Source organism: Phacochoerus africanus, chromosome 7 (genome assembly GCF_016906955.1).
Source record: "Phacochoerus africanus isolate WHEZ1 chromosome 7, ROS_Pafr_v1, whole genome shotgun sequence".
NCBI classification, from domain to species: domain Eukaryota; kingdom Metazoa; phylum Chordata; class Mammalia; order Artiodactyla; family Suidae; genus Phacochoerus; species Phacochoerus africanus.
In genome coordinates this window covers 96707311-96728803 of record NC_062550.1, presented here as the reverse complement: position 1 = coordinate 96728803, position 21493 = coordinate 96707311, and the positions used below count along the sequence as shown (strand labels likewise).

General features: G+C 39.1%; 2 protein-coding genes across 8 annotated transcripts in view; one reads left to right on the top strand and one right to left on the bottom strand.

Annotated features, from left to right (window-relative positions):
- The window catches only part of ATP2B1 (ATPase plasma membrane Ca2+ transporting 1), a 126634-nt gene that overhangs the window by 92912 nt on the left and 12229 nt on the right, over positions 1-21493 (bottom strand). The gene's annotated exons all lie outside the window — the stretch shown is intronic.
- LOC125130468 (Holliday junction resolvase MOC1, chloroplastic-like) overlaps positions 2160-21493 on the top strand; it is a 32975-nt gene continuing 13641 nt past the window's right edge. Inside the window, exon 1 of the mRNA XM_047785800.1 lies at positions 2160-2362. Within this exon, the coding sequence (XP_047641756.1) occupies positions 2160-2362 (203 nt within the window). The remainder of the gene's footprint in view (positions 2363-21493) is intronic.

Below are 21493 nucleotides of genomic sequence, written 5' to 3'. Positions count from 1 at the left end.
CCTGCAGGATATTAAACACCTTGTATCTTTCATGGATCCAGGGCCCCCCTTCTGAGGTACTCCTATGCAAAGCCCAGCTGTTTTGAGAGATTTATCCACAGGAGTTTAATTTCAATTGTATGCTGCTAAGTGGGAGGCAGTGATTATACCCTCCCCAAATCTTTCTAGCACACTAATGAACATTTTAAGAAATAGTTTCCAACCGAGATTAATTTGTCCTTCAAATATTCTCCTCCTAACTCACTAATGGCAATATCTGATTCACCATACTTTATTTAAATGGAACACAGGACCGAGCTGATAACAAAACTTGTTCTTTATTCATCTGAAGACTGACAACGACACAGAACAAGCACACGCTCTGCGTGTCCTCCTCTACAATCTTCGAAAGAAAACTGTACTGGAAGAAATTCTACGTATAATTCCTTGAAAATGCATCACCGGGTTCCTTCAACTCTTTGGGCTCCTGCTTACTTTTCCTGGTGCCAAACCACACCAGTGTTCACCTCTCCTTCTCTGGAGCAGCAGAAAATCAGGTGTGGCTATGCCTAAGTTCACCAGCAGCAGCCTGTCAATTAAATTACACATTCGTCTTGTCCGCTGTTCATCAAAATTCTAAACGCAGACATAAAAGACACACACTTCTCAAATATCACAGCAACTAGGGGAGACCTCCTATACCAAGAGGGCAGGCTACATGTTCAATAAGGTGGGACAAAAAAGGAAACAAGATGGAATTTTATAAACACTAAACCTTGCATTTAGATTTTCTAAGGGGTGGGGGGAAGCCCTAAGTACAGAACAGAGAAATCTTCAAGAAAATCAAGGAGTCTTAGTTCACTACAAACGCAACCTAAGCCTTCCTGCATCAACATTACACTAAATAAGAAGGGAAGGCAGCAGTGATCTTCAGTTTCCCTGAGAAACTAATTAAGGAAAAGCACAACTTCCTTTGATACTGAGGAAGCGTGGCTAGTTTTGAAAGCACTTATATATTCATGGGGGACAGAGTTGGGGGGGGGTGAATGTAAGCCTTGAAAACACCAAGAGAAGGGCCCCTTCCTGTGTGGGTCAATGGTTAAGGCAATTCCAGGGTGAAATCATTTCCACAGAAACCTAAATTCAGGTGCCCTCATGGAAAAGCACAAAAACCACCCCCCATTTAAAAAAGAAAGATGAACAACGACAACAAAAACATCCTCCTGTTACTCCGGTCATCAGACAAAAGCACAGGCAGGTGCACCTCTTCCTTACCTAACTCATGGAACTGAACATTGAAAACTTTATTATTATTATTATTTCTGGTCTTTTTGCCTTTTCTAGGGCTGCTCCTGTGGCATATGGAGGTTCCCAGGCTAGGGGTCAAATCGGAGCTGTAGCCACCAGCCTACGCCAGAGCCACAGCCACACGGGATCCGAGCCGTGCCTGCAACCTACACCACAGCTCCCGGCAACGCCGGGTCCCCAACCCACTGTGCAAGGCCAGGGATCGAACCCGCAACCTCATGGTTCCTCATGGTTCCTCATGGTTAACGGATTCGTTAACCACTGCGCCACGACAGGAACTCCACTAAACTTTATTTTAAAAAGGTAGCTGATTATAGACAGCTTTCCAAGTTACAGTTACAAAGACACTGCTGTGTGCTTATCACCCTTAATGCTGAAATGTTTCTCCTTTAAAAAATCTTCACTCTTAAAAGCCATGGATCAGAGATAGTAAGTTCCTCCTGTATGTCCAAGCTCAGCTGAATTAGCCCTAAATTTCCACCGAGAGGAACAGGGTAGGGAAGTGGAGTTATACCACTGTGCATATTTTATCAATAACGAAAGCAATGATATTTGAAATAAAAATCATACACGCCATGGATCAGAGATAGTAAGTTCCTCCTGTATGTCCAAGCTCAGCTGAATTAGCCCTAAATTTCCACCGAGAGGAACAGGGTAGGGAAGTGGAGTTATACCACTGTGCATATTTTATCAATAACGAAAGCGATGATATTTGAAATAAAAATCATACACATAGGCAAAACCTTCCATTTAGTCCTCAAAATGGCTCTACTGTGCGCGAGGCAACATGTTAGTGGCGAATGTGACCGTGTCCCCGACCGAATGAACCTTGAATTCCATTAATTATGTGTCTCGTCCAGCTATTTCCAAGAATGACGAACCCCAGAAAGAAGGACCGTGTGCAAGGAAGGCGAAGAGAGAAGAACGTCTCAGTGAGTGGCGTCCAGGGACGGCTGAAGACTGATGACACTGAGCCTGCCAATCGAGCCTCGCTGCTTCTCACCTCCACAGCACTGCCAGTCACATACGTCACCTCCCACGGGGATGTCGGTGCTCCTCTCGTGCGACTGACACCGTAAAGCCCGTCTAATCTCCTGCTGGCCTCTGACAAGCAGGAAGGGTGGTCATCCACGCAGGGAGAGTTCATGCTCCGCCTCCAATACATTTAGATGACAGAATAGCAGCTTTAAGACTAAGAACAGGCTTCTGGCCATGGGAAATAGGAAACTATTTTGTGTCTGTCTTGCTAACACAAATCAAGAGCTGCCTTAGGAAGCAACTGAACCTGTATACTGCCAGAAAAGCGTAACATAAGCTGTGCAAAAAGTCAAAATAAATTTGTAGAAATTCTTAAAATGTAAACAAGTAACTCTAAAGAGTATGTGCAACTCCCAGGGCGCCTCATTCGCATATTTATACACATTGTGCTGGTCAACAGGTGAAGCACCCATCAAAGTGCAACATTTTGTGAAATCAGGTATTTTGCAGGAATCGTAAAAAGTTCTTTTGTTCTTCAGCAGCTAACCAGTAACACCGACAGTTCCATTTCATTATGACTTCCATGCTTTCTGGCTTGCACTCCAATCCACCTCTTGGTTTGTACATCTGAGGAGATCTAAAGCTGCTTCAGACACTTGATTCAGGCTCTCGAAAAAGAGTAAACATCACAGTCACTTTCAAGCCAGGTTCAGAAAAAGGCATCTGAAGATGCTCCACAGCAGGCGTTAGTCAAACTGTCTATGCCCTGTTTTCTCAAGGCCTAAGGCTAAGAATGATTTTAAAATAATTTTAAAGGGTGAACAAAAAATAGCAATAAGCAGCAAAGACTCTATACGCTCCTGGAAGCCTAAAATTACATCTTAATATCTAGCCCTTTACAGAAAAAGTCTGCTACTCCTTGGCCTATGGCATCACCATCAGCTACAAAGAGACCGAAAGACAAGAGCAACAAAAACGCAGGTTCCCACAAGCAGCGTTTCTGGGGAAGAAGTAGATCAACAGAGAAAGGAGGGGTCCCTGGGGAGACAGCAGTGCAGACAGACAGACAATTTAAGGATCCTGGAGAAACCAGAGAGAAAAAGACAAGCAACCCCCCGCCTAATTTCCTTCACTCCTGCTATCTATTCATTTAAAAATGTCCCTCACTATATTTACGGAGGTCCCGTCATGGCTCAGTGGAAATGAATCCAACATCCACGAGGACACAGGTTAGATCCTCAGCTTCGCTCAGTGGGTTAAGGATCCGGCACTGCCGTGAGCTGCAGTGTAGGTGGCAGACACGGCTCAGATCCAGCACTTCCGCGGCTGTGGCACAGGCTATCATCTACAGCTCCAATTCGATCCCTATCCTGGGAACCTCCATATGCTGTCTAAAAAGACAAAATAAATAAATAAATAAATAAATAAAGTAAAATAAAATAAAAATGTCCTTCACTATTTTTTTTTTTTGGTCTTTTTGGTATTTCTTGGGCTGTTCCCGCAGCATATGGGTCCCAGGCTAGGGGTCGAATCGGAGCTGTAGGTGCCAGCCTACGCCAGAGCCACAGCAATGAGTGATCGGAGCCGCATCTGTGACCTACACCACAGCTCACAGCAACGCTGGGTCCCCAACCCACTGAGCAAGGCCAGGGACCGAACCTGCAACCTCATGGTTCCTAGTCGGATTCGTTAACCACTGCACCACAACAGGAACTCCCAAAATGTCCTTCACTATTTTGAGAGAAGGCATTTACAAACTAAAAACCTTGCCCACAAAATGCCTAGAAACAGGAGGGGGAAAAAAAAAAAATCAAGCCAATTCCACAAAGAGCTATTGAAACAAGAAAACAAAAAATGCAAATCACACCAGCTAATGAACACTCTACCCATGAAGAAATAATGACAAAACACACCAAAAACCATGCAATTTTAGAAAATTGTAAAGCAGTATTTCAAATTAAATTAAATATCTTCAAAGTATCTGAAGACATTAAAAACAAAAGCCAGAATCACCTAGACCCCAAAATTCAAAATCTAAAAACAGAAATGAACAAAATTCCAGGAAGAAATGCAACAAGAACTTATCTCAAAAAATAAAATGGATAAAACCATTTCTAAAATTAAGAATAAATTACAAAATGCTCAAGAAAGAATGGATTTGTGTGAAAATAAAATAAAAAAAAAAACCAAGACATTGAAGAAAGGTAGGGAAAAAAGAGAATGAAAATGAGATAAAGAGCGAGTAAAGCATCAGAAGAGAGTGCATGAAGTGTAAGACACACAAGAGATCCAACACTGTATAACTGGAGTCCTTTAAGGCAACAAAAACCATGGAGCAGAATACTTAAAACCATTGTTCAAGACCTCTTTCCAGAAATAAAAGAAAATCTAAACCAGCATCTTGAAAGGGTCCACTGTTTACCTGGAGAAGCTGACCTAGAATAATCTACTTTAAGACCCATCTTCGTAGAAACACTAGAGTTTAAAGACAGGGGAAAAACTCTTAAGAGTACAAAAGTCAAATTACTTTAAAAAGCAATAAAATTAGACTTGAAAAGCATACACACACACAAAAAAAAGACAACCATGGAGCAGAGAAGAATTTTCAAGTAATTAAAAAATATGGGAGCCAAGCGTTCCTTGAAATATTAAGTCTACAAAAGACAAACACACAAACAGTGTGAATATGCAAGAACTGAGTAATAAAACAAACACATGTAAATTTGAAGAATTTACTAGATGAATTTCATCCGACCAAGGGATCCCTGGGAAATCTCCAGCAAAAAAACTAAGGGTGAGCGTTTAATATATTTAAATACAGGACTAAGACAAAGGTGGGAACATGGTTAAAAGAGCATAATGTACATTTTATACATGCTGACAAAGCAAAAAGAATAAAAAAATATACTAAAATAAAACAAAGAGGAAAAAACTATCTGGAGGAAATTTCGAAAAATAGATTGAAGACGTCTATGTAAATAAATCTGAAAACCTAGATGGAATGGGCAATTTCTGGAAAAAAAAAAATACAGCTTACCAAAACTGACCAGAGCAGAGATAAACAGAAAAACTTACCAAAGAAAAACCTCTGCAAAAGAGCACCAGGTCCAGAGGGTTTCACGGGGGAATTCTACCAAAACTCTGGAAGTCAGGGGACCAAAGCCACATAAATTGTTTCAGGGAATAGAAAATAAAACTTTCAAGGTTCTTATGAAGCAAATATTACACTGCTATTTAAACCTTATTAGGGCAGAATAAAAATGCAGACTAACAGCACTTATGAAAGCTGATGTTCGTATTTTATTTAGGATTTCTGCAGACTCCAAAAACATATTAAGGAAAAAATAAACACAATAAAGTGGTATTTATTCCAGGAATGCAAGGATATTCCAATATTAGGAAATCCATTAGTTAACAGAAATAAATGAATACTTTGCATTATAAATTTTATCTCTCTAGATCTCAATCCTAAAGTCAATTAATGGGGAAATACCAGAGCCATTCAATATAAGGTGAAAAACGAAGAAACAATGCCCACCATGTCCACTATTATTTAAATCATTCTGAAAGTATAAGCCAATGAATTAGAAAAAAAGAAAATAACTGGAGCTATAGGAACTGGAAAAGAAAAATAAAACAATCTCTTTTGACGCTATGATAATATAGCTGGAAGATCCTAAACTCCAGAACTAAGAGAGTCAGTGAAAACAAATGAGTACGGCACAAGGATTAAAATTAACATGCAAAAATCAATGGCTTTTTTATACAGCTAATAACCAATTAGAAGATTTAATGGAAAATTTCATCACAACAGCAACCAAAAAGATTAAAAACACTTAGGAATAAACTCAATGAATGTTCAAAATCTGCATTTAAAAACCCTGACACTCTTGAAAGACACAAATGTAGACCTGACCAAATGCAGACATTCTTTGTTCATGATTAGGACATCTCATCATGAAGATGTCAGTTTTTCCTAAGTCGATTTGTCAATGTAATGCAATCCAAATAAAAACAAGTTTGGTTTTTTTCTCTGAAACTAGACAAGCTGATACTAAAGTTTCTATCGAAAAAATAACACACAAGTAGAGACGGGAAACCACAGCAAAGGAAAAGTTATGAGGGGATGTTAAAATGTACTGGAAAGTCCGCACGAGTAAAAGTGTGTGGTACGAATACATGTGTAGATCAATGTACCAGCAGACAAAGTCCAGAAATAGACACGACTATATATTGAAAGCAGTATATGACCAACGTGGTAACTCAAATCATTTCAGAATAAGGAGAAGCAAAGATGGGCTCTTTCATAAATTGTATTGGGACAAGTGAACAGTTATTTAGACATTTATAAAATCAGCTCCAACCAACCATTCCTTAACCATATAAGAGAAAATTCCAAATTGATCAAAGAAATGAAACTACCAAAAAACTAGAAGGAAAGACAGTTAAATCCCTCTGTAACTGGAATATAAGGAAAGGTTTGGTAACTATGACTGAAATTCAAATGCATTAAATAAGACTGACACATTTGACCACAAATTTAAACATGTGCATGGTAAAACATGACGTAAGCAAAGTTAGGACATAAGTAACAAATATGGATAAAGTATTAGCAACATCACAGAAAAAAGGGCTAATTTCCATAATCTATTAAAGACATTTTTAAAGTTGAGGGTAAAAAGACCAAACATTCCATAGAAAATGAGCAAAAGTTACAGACAATTCACTAAAACATAAAAATAGACCTTAAAAACAGGGAAAGATGTTCAATGTCACTTCTAAGAGAAATGCAAATTAAATCCAGGGTGAAACACAGTCTCTCATCAAACATATTAACAAAAATTCAAAAGCTGGACAATGTACTGTTTAGTGAGGCTTTGTTTGGGGAAACAATGTATCAACAATATATACAACATGCCATGTGGCAGTTGCAAAACACTGCTGAAAGTTTTGTGACACTACACACATGGAGAGGTGACGTCCACATCCGTACCCTTGAATCTGGATGGGCTTGCAACTACTTCCCCTAACAAAGTATCACAGAAGCGACATTCTGGGACTGGGTCATAACAGGTCATGTAGCTTCTGACTGGTTGACCTGGAACACTCACTCTCCCCATCTGTACGTTTCCTGAGAACCCAGGCTGTCAATTCCACGAAGCAGCCCAAGCTCACTGAGAGACCATGACGCCACGTTCTGGCTGAACTTGAGCCCACCTTCACACGTCCCCATCCAGGTACCAGCCACAAGTAAAGAAGCTGCTGTGCAATTCCAGTCCCTAACCGTCCGAGTTACCCTCCAGCCATCTGAGACTTTCCAATGGAAGCTCCAGACACTGCGGAGCAAAGACAAGCCACCCTCAAGCCCTCTCCCTAAACTTCTAACCTAGACTCTAGGAGCGAAACAAAATAAATGCTACAATCAGTCTGGGGAGGCAGGCTAAGCAATTTAGACAACCAGAGCATGGTGTATCCTAATCTGACAACAGCTAACACAACTACTATTAATTGACCCTTCGCCTCAGCAATCTCAGGAATTTACTTTGAAGATATACCTTAACAATAGGTAAATACCTATGTACATTCATTGCAGCATTATTTATAACTTTAAAATGCTGGAACCCCCTCAATTGTCCAAACAGAGGAGAGCAGCTGCAGAGCACAAGTGGCACAAGCACCACGAAGCTATAAAGAAAAGAACAAGAAGGTATCTCTGAGCCGGTACGGAGGGATGTGCAGGGCATTTGCAGGAGGGAAAAAAAGCAGAGTCCATACGCCACGTTTTGTGTAAGAGAAGAGAGAGAAAAAAATAATACGAAATTCTATTCATTTTTGAGGGGAAAAAAAAACAGAACGAACGAAGCAGAAAACAAGGAAATTCATTGTGTACAAAAGGCATGGGGATGAGAGGGTAGAAGGGCAAAGGGAAGGACTATTTTAAGCACACATTTTGTATGTGAGATGTGGACGTGCAGAAGCACATTAATGTTCTACATATTCAACACACAGAACTGAAATAAAAAGCGCTGGGGGAGGGATTAAAAGGGAATACAACATAAGGAACCCAACTTTACTTCAAATGAATAAAGCTCTGCACATTAACTTTCAGACACAGGTAATATTTTTACTACAGAGTAAAACAGCCTAAAGGAACAGACTAGTCTTCTCCTTAGTCTAAAGGAAAAGGGACTGTAAACAAGTCTTCAATTTCTCTCAGTAACTCTGCCACAGTGGCACAGATGCAGAAGTTCTCAAAGAAAGTGTTAACACTGGGAGATACAGTTCTCACTGTGGAAGAAAGAGAGACCAAAAAAAAAAAAGGAATGAAGGCAAGGAAGAGCCTCATTAGCTGGGCTAGCATGGGAGCTACCGGTGCGATTTCACCATTTCATATATATGTATATATATACACATGTATGTACATGAAACATAGATACACACAAATACATGTCTATACGTGTCTTAAAATGCAAGAATCTACAAGGATGAGGAAACCTGTGGTCCTTCACACATGACTATAAAATGACTTCGGGCTATTTCAATACCCAGCTAAAATCAGCCACAGTAAGAGCCGTCTGTTAAGAGAAAAGCTGGGTTATTCTGGAACATCTAACATAGAGCTTTAGGTTCACCCTGTAAAACTTCACCTTCCCTCTTGGTCCATCTGAGACTGGGTGAGCAAAGGGAACGTGGCTTCTCTCCCTCCCGCCTGGCGTCCTGTATTAATGCAACGGGGGCTCCCAGATCTCGAGCTAGTAGAGTACTAGTGACTTAGCTTCATTTTTGGATTCTGATGACCAACTGGTTACAGTTCTATTTCCATGAGAAACTTTAACGTTCTAAATCAACAAAAATGAACTTCTGAAGCACAACCCAATCCTACCCACTGTCTACACTTCAACCCAAAAGTCTGGTTAAACTAAGTAAACATTAAATTCCAAGCTTCCGGCACCTCTCTACCTAATGGATATTTTTGCTCTTTTCTTGGGATAGTCTTTAAATTCATAGATGCAATTTAGGATGATCAGGGAATGCCATTTCAGCAAAGATGTGAAGGTTGTGATCAACATTCTGAGAATTAAATTCCTTATTAACCAAGTCTAGAGTCAATTTTCCTCCCATAACAGACAACAGAAGTGCTTGCTTTCGACATCCAATCAAATGTCTCATCAACTTATTGAGAGTAAATACGATGGCCCGTGAGTAGAACCGTTATTTCCTCAACATTCCCACTATGTCTTCTGTTTCCCTCTGCAGTCCCTGCCATCCCTCCCACCTCAAGGAGAGAGTTCCTCTCTTTCAGCGGCATCCTTTGGCAACTTCCCTCAATGCAAATTACATCAGTGATTCTCAAAGCATCATCTGCAGACCGGCAGGATCAGTACACCTTGGAGATGGTTAGAAATGAAAATTCTCAGACCCACTCCAGACCTATTCAATCAGAAACTCTGGGCGTGGGACCCAGCAATGTGTTTTAACAAGCCTCCAGGGGATTGTGATGCATGCTAAAATTTGAGAACCATGTTCTATTGGACGAAAACAACAGGTTAGAGTGATTTTCTTTGCTCCTTCCAATTACGGACTGAATTGTGTCTCCTCAAAATTCTTACGTATAAGCCCTAATCCAAAAAGGTGACAGTCTTTGGAGACAGGGCTTTTTATTTTTATTTTGTCTTTTTAGGGCCATACCCGGGCATATGGAGGTTCCCAGGCTAGGGGTCGAATGGGAGCTACAGCTGCCAGCCTACACCACAGCCACAGCAACTCGGGATCTGAACCTCATCTGTGACCTATATCACAGCTCAGGGCAACACCAGATCCTTAACCCACTAAGCGAGGCCAGGGATCGAACCTGCATCCTCATAGATACTAGTCAGATTTGTCTCCAAAGAGTCAGACAAGAACTCCAGAGATAAGGCTTTTTAAAAAGGTAATTAGCCTTAAATGGGGTCAGAAAGGTGTGGCCCAATCCAATAAAACTGGCGTCCTTATAAGAGGAAGAGTCATCAGAAAGAAAAGGCCAGATAAGGACAAGGCAAGGCGGCCATCTCCAAGCTTAGAGGCCTCAGGAGAAAACTAATCTTGCCATCACCTGGATCTGTGAGACCTCCAGCATCTAGAACTGTGAGAAAATCCATTTCTGCTGTTTAAGCCACCAGCCTGTGGTTACTCTGTTATAGTGGCCCCAGCAATATTTAATTTTGATGCTTTTTTCTCCTTAGGTATGAACTGAAAACACTGGCCATTGTTAAAAGAAAACTGACGTTCCCTTAGGCGTCGGTAAAACTTGTTCTTCAAGTCAACCTTTCACTCTTTTTAGATGATAAAGGGAGGTTATCTTATACCCCACTTCCTTGAGAAGATAAACTAGAAGCATAAGCAACGTAACCTGTTCGAAGTCTATTTCCAAGAACAAAATTGTGCTGCTTCCAATATCCAAAATCCATCCTAATTTGACCTTGGTCTACTCTTTACCTGTCTAAGCAAAGACCAGACCTCTTTCTCAAATTCTTGTCACCAATTTCACCTTCCCTACTAGGAGAATGCCAGATAACTGACACACTTTTGAGCACATTCACTCTCATTTTAGTTTGTAGTTAAGGATTTTAAAGTCACAACTGTATGTGCCCTCTTAGCCAGTTTACAATGAATAACATATGATAAAGAGCATACCACTAAACCTTCCAAAAGATTTAAAAGGATATTTTAGCAAAAACAGCGCTATATGGAAGACACTCTTCATTAAGAAATACTATCACAGAGTTCCCACTATGGCGCAGTGGGTTAAGACTGCAGCAGCTCCGGTTGCTGCAGAGGCACAGGTTCCATCCTCAGGCCTGTCTGTAGTGGGTTAAAGGATCTGGCATTGCTGCAGCTGGGGCTCAGATTCAATCCCTGGCCCAGAGATTTCCACATGCTGTGGGTGCAGCCACAAAATAAAAGAGGGAAAAAGAAAAAAAGAAAGAAACATGATGACACAATAAATGAACTATGAGCCAACCAATCATACCCATCAACAACCTAACCAGCCTAAGAGCACACTCCAGACACAGGCCTTTTCCACGTGCTTCACTGTGCTTCCATCAGTGCACGGCACACTTACGTTCAGCCACAACATGAAGCTACACGATTGGAAAGAGGTTCATATTTCAAGTGCTATACACACACATAGCAAATTTACTTGGTTAAAACCACAGTAAGTACCACCAGAGTGGCCACATACACACCAAGAGAAAACAACTGGATATTAAGCCTAATAAAAATATGATCCTCTCTCTACCATATAGCCATAATTTATTTAACATAATACCCTTATGGAGTTACTTATGTTTTCTAGAAATATAAATGATTAGCCTCTTCTAACTTACTAGGCAGGCAGATCAAGGAAGTGGCCAAACTAACCACCTCGTCCTTTTCCCATTTAAGACTGACAGTATCATCTTCCCATAAAAATACTACCACACAAAACACTTTTTTAAAGTGTACAAAATTAATTAGAACTTAACCTGAATAGTTATTGATTAGAACATTTTTGCTCGAATTTTAAGAGGCAGTCAAGTTTTTATAAATGAGATCCATTTTAAGAATATTCTAAATATTCTTGGAAAAGTATAATTTGGGATCATTCTTCCTCTTACTGCGCATGATCTGGTGAACAAGTGATGGTAAAAATTATAAAATTAAGGTACCTGAATATAAGAAACATCTAGTTTTACTTCATACACTTTATTTGCTAAGACAAGAAAAATACTAATTTGGAAGGATAAGTTCAATCCGGGAATGAAATAAAGTCACTCGCCCTGTGATTTTGGTTGCTAGTTTAACAAGTTAGAGTAGTATCTCCTTTTTCAAGGTTTAAATAAAATGCAGTATGCTTCACATCTGGAAGCCAATGGAACGTGTTGAAGTAAGGAGGCAAAGCTCTTACAGCACATCCGAGACGACCCTTTCCATCAGTTCAGTCACATGCAGAACACTTAAGTCAGATGGGGAAGGAAAAAGCCCAAGAACATAGAAGAACTCTCTCCTCTCCTCCAGTGAGGAGAGGAAACCGAGGACCACAGTGCTGAGGGACTGCGAAAGCCTTGTAAGCACCCAAAGGCACCCACCTTACGAGTCAGACATCATTCCAGAACAAGGTCCTTGGTGGGCATCCAAGCCAAGATGATAATGAGGCTTTCAGCCAAGGCTTTTGTCTGTTCAGTGGACCAGGGAATGAACTTACAGTGCTTTTCTTTCATACCATCACTGGTGTCTCATCAATATTACTCTTCATTATTGAGGGTAACTGAATGAACTATAAAGAAAGAGTTAACGCTTGGGAACCATGCAGATGTTCTGGGTATACTATACCTAGAGACTCATACTAGTTTTTGCACAACTCTTACAAACTACAACGGAGTGAGCTACAGGGATCGAGCATCAGATATAGCTCTGGATGTCACGTTAATGAAGTCATGTTATCCTGAATCTTGCTCACTGAGCACCAACTGTTTATAATAAATAGAAAGACAATAAATTTCTCCATACACAGGACACAGACTGCTGTTTTAACCAATATCATCCCAGCATCCAGCACGGCCCCGAAGCTGTACTGGACAAGCCGGCACGCAAGTATTTTCTTGAATGGTTACTATTCCCATCAAAGTTTAGGAAAGCTGAGCACTGAACCCTGGAATGGCCACTAAGATGGGATTCTGATCTGGGTTTTCATCCTCACTGTATAATCTTGGTCCAATTGCGGGGGTGGGGGTACGGGGAGGTGGTCTCCATGTCTCAGTTTTCTCATCTAAAAAAGCCAGGGTTGGACCAAGTTCTCTAAGCTCTTCTCTAGCTCTTCAATTCTTCGCCCTTGAAATGCTGCCTCTCGCTACCTCTCCCAGTCCAAGTGCAAAAACATCAGTGTTCCCTTCCAGGGACTTAGGGCTACTCCCATCTTTTGCTTACAGTTTCCTCATTAGAAAAAAAAAAAACATGAGAAGCCTGAAGCTGGGCCACAATATAGAGTCAGTGTCAAATTCACTTTAATGGTTCAGAACTTTGGTTCTCTTAACAACTTTGGTTGACTTCAGCTGTTTCCATCCAGAACATAAAAACCTCCCATCTATTCTGACTGGCAATAAACAGATATTCTCCAAACTTTGTTTTCAACATTGACATCCTTTTAAAAATCTACATATGGTCTATATTTCAACTTCCTGTTTTCCAGCTTAGAGAAAAGATTCACACTCCGTTACTGCCTGTCTTGTCAGGTCCTAACAGGACTGCCAAGTAAAATACGGAACACCCAGTTCAATGTAAATTTCGGGCAATCACTAGATAATTTTTTACTCTAAGAATGTCCCATCCGGTATTTGGGATACATGTATACAAAAAAATTATTCATCTGAAATTCAATTTAACTGGGTGTCCTATGTTTTTACCTGCTAAATATAGCAACTCTAGTACTGACTTAACAGTTTCCAAACAAATGTTTAAAAGTTTAAACACTACACATAACTTGATTTTTCTGATTCAGAAGGAAACCGGGTCTTCACCTCACTCCCAAATTGCCACACTTACAAAATATTGGAAATGAATTGTAAAATAGCCTCTCCCATATGACCTCCCTTTCCAGCCCTGGACTAATAATAGACTAATAACCTTCTAAATAACAAGCTTCTAAAATGAAACTTAAAACCATCAAATTCCTATTTGCAGCTCAGAGGCTGTTTTATTCTAAATGACCCAGACTCAATATATTTTTTGAGGCATAACTGACACATACATTGTACTTGTTTCAGGTGTAAACACATGATTCAATATTTGCACACAGTGCAAAATAATCTCCACTATGAGACTAGTTAATATCCATCACCACACACAGTTACAATTTGTTTTCTTGTGATGAGAATGTTTGAAGAGCTACTCTCTGAGCAACTTTCAACTACACAATAGAGTATTATGAGCGACAGTCACCATGCTATATATGACATCTCCAGAGTTCACTTATTTCATAACTGGAAGTGTGTACCTTTTGCCCATTTTCACCCATTTGCTTCCCACCAGAACTCCTGCCATCACCAATCAGTATCTGCTCATTTTGTTCATTAGATTCCATACATAAGTGAGTTCATACAGTATCTGTCTTCCTCTGCCTGACCTATTTCACTTAGTTAGTATAATGCCCTCAAGGTTCATGCATGTTGTCATAAATTGCAAGATGTCTTTCTCTTTTTAATAGTGGAATCATATTCCAGACTGGGTATATATACACACCGCATGCATTTTATATAAACCATCAATATGGCTTCTTAATTTGCTATATAAAAACTTATATTCATCCATCTTACCCAACAGTTCATAAACCAACTAGGGAAATACTTCTTTTGTATCCTCACCTTCATCTTCTACCCTACACCATCCACAGAGTACACTTAGTGTTTTATATACAGAAGCTAAATATTAAATATCATTGTAGAATAGTATAAATACAGAAGTTGTAATAGCCTGCACTGAATTCATACTAATTTCATGACAAACCTGGAATTCACTTTCTGAATTAAAGTCATACTGACTCCTGGACTCATACTTTAAATATAAAATGTACAGAGAGTCCAGTTATGAACTTTCTGGGTAGTTGGATTCTTTCTAGTAACTATTACTAAGTATCTAACAAATCTAGACTCTGTCCTAGACGCTGCTTACTATGACTTACTATGCAGTATGACTATAAAGTAATAACTGACATATCAAAATATATAGCCTAAAAATACCTATTTTTACACTAAGAATTAATTACCTTAGTTCATTCTAGTTAGGCTGTCATTGCTAAAAACATTTCCAGCACTGCTATTTCAAAATTTCCTTTAGAGCTTGGGGTACTTTTAAAAGAAAATATCCTTAAGGACAGCAAATCATTTTTTGGACAATACGTCATCAAGAATAATTTTGTTGATAAATTTCATTAATAAGTAGATGGTTCACATACTACATGTTATAAAGACATGGGTCAATAAAAAATTGTGTCACAGAACTTGTTTATTAGAGACAAGTGTCTATGAAAGATAACACTTCATAATACAGAATCTCCTCAATCAATTCAGAGTGTCATATCCTAAGCCCAAATGAATTTTCAACCTTGTGGCATGAATTTAACAGAATTCTGCTTTTTTAAAATTAATAAACATGTGTTTTACCATTTGCAATTTATCACTTACTAATTTTGACTTAAATGCTTTCTTGAATCTCCAATGTTATGCTTTTCTACAACAGACCTTAGCTTTTTCCCCAGAGAGCATCAGACATACCACACTTCATCAACAATTACCATTTTCCCAATATTTCTGGTAACAAGATCAAGATAATAACAAGTCTTCATTGTCACTTCAAAGCTATGGCACACTCTTCTAGGAACTAGATTTAAAATTGTCTTTCTGCAGTCTGTATTTGGAGTTTATCAGAATAAGCCAAATCTCTAGCCTCCTGCACAGTTTTCATCAAGCCCTAGGTAAACAGGCAAGTATGTCAAAAACCATCTAAGAACATTTCAATGCTAAGAAAAGAGAAGAAAAAAAAAATGTGGCCCTTGACATTACTTTAAACTTCTGGTAACATGTCAGAGGCTCACAGCATATGGCAGAAAGAGCAGCAGACTGCAGAGTTAGAGAGCTGGGTCCGCAGGCCTTCTCTGCTAGTGAGCACGTGGGCAGGTGAACTGACTCCTTTCTCTATCTCCAGAGAAAGAAGCCATCATCTTAGCTGGAGGGCTGCCACAGAATAAATCATATCAACTGTTACATGCAACATGCTTCTGGCACAATTAATCCTCTTCTAACCATCAAAGAAAATCAGATTCTTTATCCTCATGACCTCGCATATTAAAGCCAGTAAGCCAAATCCATTTTCTTAAACTACAGCAGTGGACTGTGACTGTTACCAGCATAATACTCAAACTCTTCATGTCAAAAGCACTTATTTATTCAGCAGAATCCGGTTGTGAAATATATACCATAAGTTGAAACTTATCAAAAAACTCCTATTTTAAATATTTTACACAAAAATCTTTCCAGGTACCACTAAATTACCTTAGACAATTTGAAAAAGTCAAACAGAATTAAACCAGCAAGTAATCACTGAAGATTACTACCTTTTTTTAAAAAAGACCTATAATGTGCCAGGTACTATTGCTAGTTCCTGGGGATATAAACAACCACCAATCTAGACCTTGCCCTTGAAGAACGCCATTGATCTAGGAGTAGGAACTTGACAGATAAATGTAATAAATATTCTAGAAATACCATATTTCCCTGGCTTCGGTATATTTCAGAAATCATTCTTTCCACTTCTCAGCATTTTTAGCCCACAAAATAGCAAATTCCACCCTTGTTGAGTTGATGAGAACGTGAATCTCCAGTTTTTGTTTAAAATTTTTCAGAAGTTCATAATTAAGAAGTAACAATGAAACCAAAAGCTGGTTTATGCACAGATTGCTTGTCACATGGCAGGCAAAGCAATTAAAGGGAACAGAATTTCCCACCTTGCAGAAAAACCACAGAATTTTCATAACTAAGAAAGGGCAGTGTTTCCTTTTTATGCAGTAACACAAATGTAATTACTTCCATTACATTAAAGACAAAAAAAAAAAAATCACAACACACAAATCGAAGAAAGGTGACTTTAAACCAATAAGAAATGCAAACAAAATCTACATACACTTTACTGTTTCAAAGTTACAGGTCAGTTGGAAAGGCGTTAAGGAGGTTAAATCCTAGAATAGAGATTATGAAAAGCAACATGTTATGGTGTTGATTCTTAATCAAATGGCCAAAATGACTTAGACGACTTAAAAGTCAGAAAAAGCACTGCAGAGCTACTGTTTTTGAATCAAATTTTTCTGTGGCTATTAAGGTCTCTATTTTTTATTTTAAAAATGTTTTTTACTGTCAATTTTCTTTTCTTTTTTTTTTTGGTAATATTTGGGCTTGCTTTGAACAACTTTCCCAATTTCTACAAATCTGCTCTTGTCTGCAGTGTGCTGAGAAACCAGTTATCCAAATGCTATAGAAATGAGTTTAAAATACTGGTAAACACACCAGGTAAACACTTAAAGTGGAGGTGAGTCGCCGAGAGATTTGATGCATGGACTCCTGGCTTCCAAGAGGGCCTATCTGCCAGCTTCCTGCTTTTCTACTTGTTCTACACGGTTGAGGAAGCTAGAAAAATAACAGCCCTCAGGCTAGGAGAGAAACTATCCCACACCTCTCCCCATTCTTCTGGTCCCTTTCCTCTTTCATTCCTTTCCCGTTCGGGGGCATTTCAGGTGGGGCTTAATCCACTAAGCGGCATTCCTTGACAAAAAGACCACTATTCACTGACTCTGACATCAGAGGCATGTCAAAGACACTCCATCCTTTTACTTCTTTAACTTTTCCAAGTAATTAAGAGGAAAAAAACCCCCAGCAGCTTTGAATAGTCAAATACATATATGTTGCTATCTAACTACTAACTAACTGTTAGAAAGTTACATTCAATCGACTACATACTCTGCCCTAATACCCTATTCTGCCTCCCCTGTCACATCCCACTTCTGCAGCTGTCATCTGAAAGTCCTCACCGCCATAATCTAGTGACTTTCAATGCCTCTAATCTCTTTGTGTACATTTGTAGCATTAGGTTAAACTATAATCTCTCAAGATCCCCAAAAACCACTTAAAATGTCTTCCTTTCAACTCCTTGCAGCATCTGCCATATGGGGCCACCTAGTATGGAACACACTGGAGGGGCAGGGCCAAAGAAACTCCTCAAAGGAGGAGTTTTCCCCCTTTCAGCACAAGGACCTTCACCAAGACTGCCACGTCTTGAGGAAATATTCAATTTGAATCTATAAGTACACATTAAGACAGGAGGCAATACAGGCAAGTCCAAGATTTCAAGGGAACTCAGAACTAACAGTCTGGCTCTCTACCTTGGTTGTATATGGAATATAAGCAGAGCTCAGAGCAATTTAAAAAAAAGTAAATAAATAAAAAATAACCCTTGGAAAGAAATAGAGACACAAGAGCTCACCATCAAGAGTTCTAAAAACAGGAAACAATGGTGGCAAAACTGCTGAGATTTGAGGGTTTGACAGGCTTACTCCCAAATGCCTTTCTTTTCTTTCTTGTAAAAGAATAGCTGGAAACAACGCATCCCTATTCATTATAGGAAGCGATCAAAGACTAGGAAGGGGACATGTGCATACACTTAACACTGGTTCTTTGGAAGCACACAGCACCTGATGAATCACCGCACAAAAAAAGGAAACCAAGAAGGAACCCTGGACACAGTCAATGAGATGGACTGCAAGTTCTGCTTAACAATCTCTCAGCAGGTCACAGGGGCTACTGTCTTGAACACATAAATACTTTTTAAAGGAATTTATCCATAATCTTAAATTTTCCAAAGTCTTGATGATTAAAAAAGTCAGATACAATGTCAAAGGCAGAGCCTGCTACACTTTCTTAAAACTTTAAAGTTTTATTTCATATACAAATATAGAACCTCTACTTTTTTGGATTATACTTGCACTTAAAAGCTTAATGTCAAACTTCCGTAGAATTTTCTCCTTTGTTGAAAAAAAGTTTTAATCTGTAAGAAGCATTCTAGAAAAGCTTTATCAGCATTTTGAAATAAATACTACTGCAACTAAAGTAACATCTATTTCTATGGGCTTCTTCTTAGTATTCCACTCCACTTTGTAAAGCCTATATTACCCTTTACAAGCAGGGCTGGTGTAACTGTTTTAGAAATGTTACATCACAAAGTTATAACAAAATATTTCTCATCTTCAATAGTGTGATTAAGCTAACATATTAGTCAGCTTAAGTTAAAAGAAACAGCAGCTTGTGATACATTCTAACTGCAAGCATATTACAGTTTCTAAAGAAAGAAAGAACAACCATTTTCCTGGACTCCACTGTCAGTAGACTCAAGCTCAAGACTGGATGCAAGATGCTCATTCAAGAGTCATTACAAAAACATCACAGGCTAAAGGCAGTGTGCCAGATGCAAGTGACAGAAGGTTAACAGTGCCTCCTCTCCAACTTTACTTCTCATGGAGGTGTCCAACATGAAAACAACAAATTATGAATTTTTAAAAGGGCTAGGAGAATTTGAGAAAGTAAAGCAGAGCCCTAGAAGTTGAGGGTCATGAACTGTACATGCAGCAGGAAAAGACAATACTTAACCAGCCTCGCATGAATGACACTGGCAGAAAGTATCAATCAGAAGATAAACTACCAAAATCCTTTAAACCCAGTAATTACAAAGGAAACAATTGTAAATGAAGATAAACACCTACAAAAAAAAAAAAAATCACTGGAGGATTACTTAACATGAGAAAAACTTAAAACCTAAACATCTAGTAATAAGGGAATCGTCATGAGATGCTGTATCACACTCATTAAAAGGACGTTAATGAAAAAAATTTGTCGACATGAGCAAATGACAAAGATTTTTAAAATCACACAATTAATTAATACCTACATTATCTCAAGCATGTTAACAGGTGTACACATTTTTTTAAAGTCAAAGGTAAATCAAAATGTTAAAGCTAGGTATTTCTCAGAGGTAGTGATTGTGCTTCATTTTTACATTGTTCTGTATTTTCCAAAAATTATAGTGTTGTTACATTTTAAATTGGTAGAAACATTACACTTAAGTCACTGTATTCCAGGATTCCCTTTTATAACCACTCTTAATTCTTTTCATCTGTTTCAGTAGAGAATCTCTCTCCTCCAAATTCCACAGAACCCACTCATTTCAACAGGCTAATATTTGTAAATTGCTTGAATCAGTACCTGGCAGGTAGAAAGCAGCTACACAAGTGTTCATTATACTCAATATTTTTAAATTTCTAAAGTTCCCCTTGTGGCACAGTGGAAATGAATCTGACTAGTATCCATGAGGATGCAGATTTGATCCCTGGCCTCGATCAATGCGTCGGGGATCCGGCCTTGCCATGAGCTATGGTGTAGGTCACAGACACGGCTCCCATCTGGCACTGCTGTGGCTGTGGTTTAGGCCAGCAGCTACAGCTCCAATTTGATTCCTAGTCTGGAACTTCCATATGCTGTGGGTGTGGCCCTTTTTAAAAAAACAATACATACATACATACACACATACAAACTCCCTTTATTTAGTCAAAGTAACTAGTGTATTTTAGAGCTGGCCTATTTGTCATGGCACCTTGACAAAAGAACCATAGATTTTTTTTTTTGCTTTTCTCTTCTGAATTTCAGCATCTTTTAAGAGATGACTGTTGTCTCCCTCTGAAATTCTTCCTTCAAAGAAAGAGCAGGAGGAAGAAATCCTGTCAAATCAAATTCTTCAAAGGGAAGGCAGGAAATTACAGGGTGTGGAATTCTAAAATATGGTAAAGTGTTAAGACACACCTACGAAAGGGTACTTAACATGTTAAAAAGTCTCTCAAGAGTCACCATCTCATGGAATTAAACTCTAACATTAAGAAGAGTATGTAGTAGCCAGATGAAGAAATGGAGAAATCATTTATCAAATTCTTAATGAGGATGGGCTACATGTAGTTATTTGAGAAAAAACAATGCCTTCGTCTGGTTTTATGAGCTCTTCGGGGGGGGGGGGGTGCGGGGAGTAGTGGCGGTAACGAAAGGACAACCCAGGGGAAACGCAAGAAATCAAAGATGCCAACGAACTGTTGTCCATGATAAAGGAGGGAGGAATCCGAATGTGACGGAGAAATCAAGGAACTTCAGTGGACTTCAATGCACTGTCTTCCCTAAACAAGCTTTCGGTCAAGTCCACATAGCCCGCTTATGCTTTAGTAAAAACGGATTCTTCTATCCAAAGTAATAATGACTCCGCGTCTAAGTCACCCAAGACTGCACGCAGACACGAGACCTGACAGGGGACACGGCTGGCTTATGCACACATAAAAGTGTATTCCAGGTATGTATTCCTTTTTAGTTTCGACAAACTTATACATGCCATCAAGTCTGTTTACAGAAACAGGTCTACAAGACTCTTAAAAATTACAAGCAGTCTTTTTTAGTCCCCTTACACCATTTTCCATTCAGAGGCAACAAGAACAGGTGCCTTTCATTTCACTACCGAATTCTATCATATTACTTGCAGTGCTCCTGCAAGAGTGTGTGTGTGTGTGTGTATGCATGCACATGCGTGTGTCTGTGTCTTTCAATACCATTCTTTTCCTCATACAATGTGTCCCAAG